Below are 2,473 nucleotides of genomic sequence, written 5' to 3'. Positions count from 1 at the left end.
GTTCTGTCAATTATTAACACACTGGGTCTAACATCTTCACTGCTCATCACCTGGAGGAAGCCGACGAGGTCTTCATTAGCAGGTCTTTGTTCTCACTCCCAGAGCTGAGTCCTCTGCTGATCAGGGTCAGGGTGCTCAGCTCAAGCCTAATCGGATAAACTGACAGACTCCACTAGCTCCTGTGCAGAGAAGGGGTGGGATCTTCTCCTTCCTAGGAGAAACTCTGAGCTTTTCCATCCGGGGATGGATCTCCAGGACCATGCTCTGGGGCTGGGATGAGCCAGCCCTCAGCAGGGAAGACATAGGCCGCCTGGGTGGCCATGGCATATAAGGTCTGCACTGCAGTGCACAGAGACCCCCAGAGCTGGGCAAGATCAGAGAACTGCTCCCTGGTCAATGGAGAATGGATTTGCTGGGCCTGTACCTGAGCTATGTCTTGATAAATGACCTCACACATAGCATGCAGGAAGGTCACCAGGCTTTTCCGAAGTGGTGGTGGGTGGTGTCTTAGGGACCCAAATCTTGGCTTCTTGCTGTGCCCAGTGTGGGCCCCCTGCAATTCCCAACTGTGGACGTCATAGGTCTCCTCAATTTTCCTGAAGTTCACGGGGTCAGAGGCCTTTGGTTTCTTTTCTGAAGTCAAGCTGTGCTCATCTCCTAGACAGTTCCCTGGGGAGGAAGCAAGAGAGTGAGAGACTTGCCAGAAAAGTCTCCACAGACCTCATTCCCGGGATCTCACCGTGCACCCTCAGGTGAACTCCACTTGTCTCTCCTCCTCCTTCCTGACCCCCTGAGTCTCCATAATGAAATAAGGCTGAGCTCCTCATAGGTACCAAAACACTCTCTGAGTCCCAGGATCTCTAAGACCCTCTCCGACACTGAGAAACATCCTTTCTGCCCAAGCCCTGTATAAGTTTCCTGCTGGTCTGCTCTCAGGACAAAAAAGGACCTACCTGTTCCATCTTGGCAACTGTCCTTGGAACTGATTTTCCTCTTCCTGGACTTCCTCCCATCTGAGCTGGACTCGGATTCTGTGGATAATTGAGAGTTTGAGGGAGTGCCTACAGCTGAACACCTTAGCAACCCTGGTCCATCCTGGACACACAAGCAGCTGAGGCTGCACCCAAAACTCAGTGCTCTTTCATTCTCGAGTCCAGGATCTGTAAGGCCCGGCCTGCCAAGAGCTCCCAATTCCATGCCCAGGGGAAACTGTGTTAACCCATCCCCATCCCTTTCCCTTCCTGAGAGAATCAAATCTTACCTGATCTGTCAATGCTGTTTCCAGCGTTAAGCTCAGTTTCCTTGGAATTCTCCTCCTCATTCAGATTAAGTTCTGGTCCTAGAGGAAAAGGGAGCTTAGGTGACTGGCTCCTCTTAGGTCCTCAGAGCCCCCTAGTCTGTTCCCGATCTGTATTTGTGGGTCATTCTCTCAACCAAGGCCGTTCAGTCAGTGTCAAGTGTAAATGGGAAGAATACGCTTCCAAGGGATAATTGCCACATTTCTCAAGGCCCCTGGAGAGTGATGACTCCTTTCCCAAGCCCAGTCTCAAAGTTAAACTCTACCAAAGAAACGTCCTCACTGTCCCTGAGTCTACCTTCCTTCCAGCCTCCACATGAACAGCTCGAGTCCGTACCTCGCCTCTGGGTGCAGTTCTCACTGGAATGTAAAGACAGAGTCTTGTGTTTCTCTTCAGATGGTTTCTCCTCCTCCTCTGAGCCACTTTCTTTAAAGGAGAGTTGTTGGAAAGAAGGCTGGTCAGTGCAGTGCTGGAGGGAGCAGTGAGGTTCTGCTTCTTCCGTTCCCGACTCCATGCTGAAGTTCAAGTGCAAGGTCCTCTCTCCTGCACGTACAGATGCGCAGTGGGGGTCGGCCTCCTGGGCCTGCCTTTGATAAGCCCCTCAGCTGGGCGTGGCTCACTCCTCCTGGCTGAAGACACTCCTTCCTCCTGCCACGCATCGGCACCTCAATAAGGAATGTTGGGGATTGTGATCGTACTGGGGACCTAGACATGGGTAAAAGGACACTTTTGAAGGGTTCTGTCATAGAGTCCAAAAGCAGGATAAGTAGCCAGGGGACACAGATACAGGAAGTCAGGAGACAATTTCCATCTGATTTCTGACTCGATTCTCACCCAGAAGTATTTAAGACCCTGCACAGATTTCAACATGCAGAGTGACACAAACAGTATATTGACATGTATATATATATACGAGGGGTCTTCAAAAAGTTCATTGACAGAGCTTGTAAAACCAAGGTGACGTGTTCGGATCCCCATACCATCCAACTGCCAAAACCAAACAAAACCAAAACAAAACAAAATGAAAGAAAACAAAAACTCATGGAAAGATTTGTATTATCTTTTATTTCTACTTTTTCATAAATTTTTTGAAGTACGCTTGCATATTTTGTACATAAAGAAAATAATGTACAGTTTTAAAATTGTATACATGTTCAATTTTCTCTAATGTTTGG

The 2,473-nt window shown here is 48.9% G+C and overlaps 1 protein-coding gene across 1 annotated transcript; it reads right to left on the bottom strand.

The window, feature by feature from the left end:
- Positions 1–211: 211 nt before the first annotated feature.
- On the bottom strand, positions 212–1,812 carry LOC134376108 (protein FRG2-like). The gene is made up of 4 exons (XM_063094778.1): positions 1,635–1,812; positions 1,262–1,339; positions 954–1,031; positions 212–669 (listed from the first exon to the last, which is right to left on the bottom strand). Exons 1-4 carry the CDS (start codon positions 1,810–1,812, stop codon positions 212–214), a joined length of 792 nt encoding a protein of 263 aa, XP_062950848.1.
- Between the last annotated feature and the right edge of the window lie 661 nt (positions 1,813–2,473).

Source organism: Cynocephalus volans, chromosome 4 (genome assembly GCF_027409185.1).
Source record: "Cynocephalus volans isolate mCynVol1 chromosome 4, mCynVol1.pri, whole genome shotgun sequence".
NCBI classification, from domain to species: Eukaryota; Metazoa; Chordata; class Mammalia; order Dermoptera; family Cynocephalidae; genus Cynocephalus; species Cynocephalus volans.
Note: the sequence above shows the minus strand (reverse complement) of the source record. Positions and strands in the feature narration are given on the sequence as shown.

Bases quoted from the DNA above. Each gene is read 5' to 3' on its own strand.
- LOC134376108 (XM_063094778.1), bottom strand. From the start codon at position 1,812: ATGGAGTCGGGAACGGAAGAAGCAGAACCTCACTGCTCCCTCCAGCAC. The intron at 1,340-1,634 runs GTACGGACTCGA...CTTTTCCTCTAG, and splicing joins GAACTGCACCCAGAGGCGAG to GACCAGAACTTAATCTGAAT. The intron at 1,032-1,261 runs GTAAGATTTGAT...AATTATCCACAG, and splicing joins AAACAGCATTGACAGATCAG to AATCCGAGTCCAGCTCAGAT.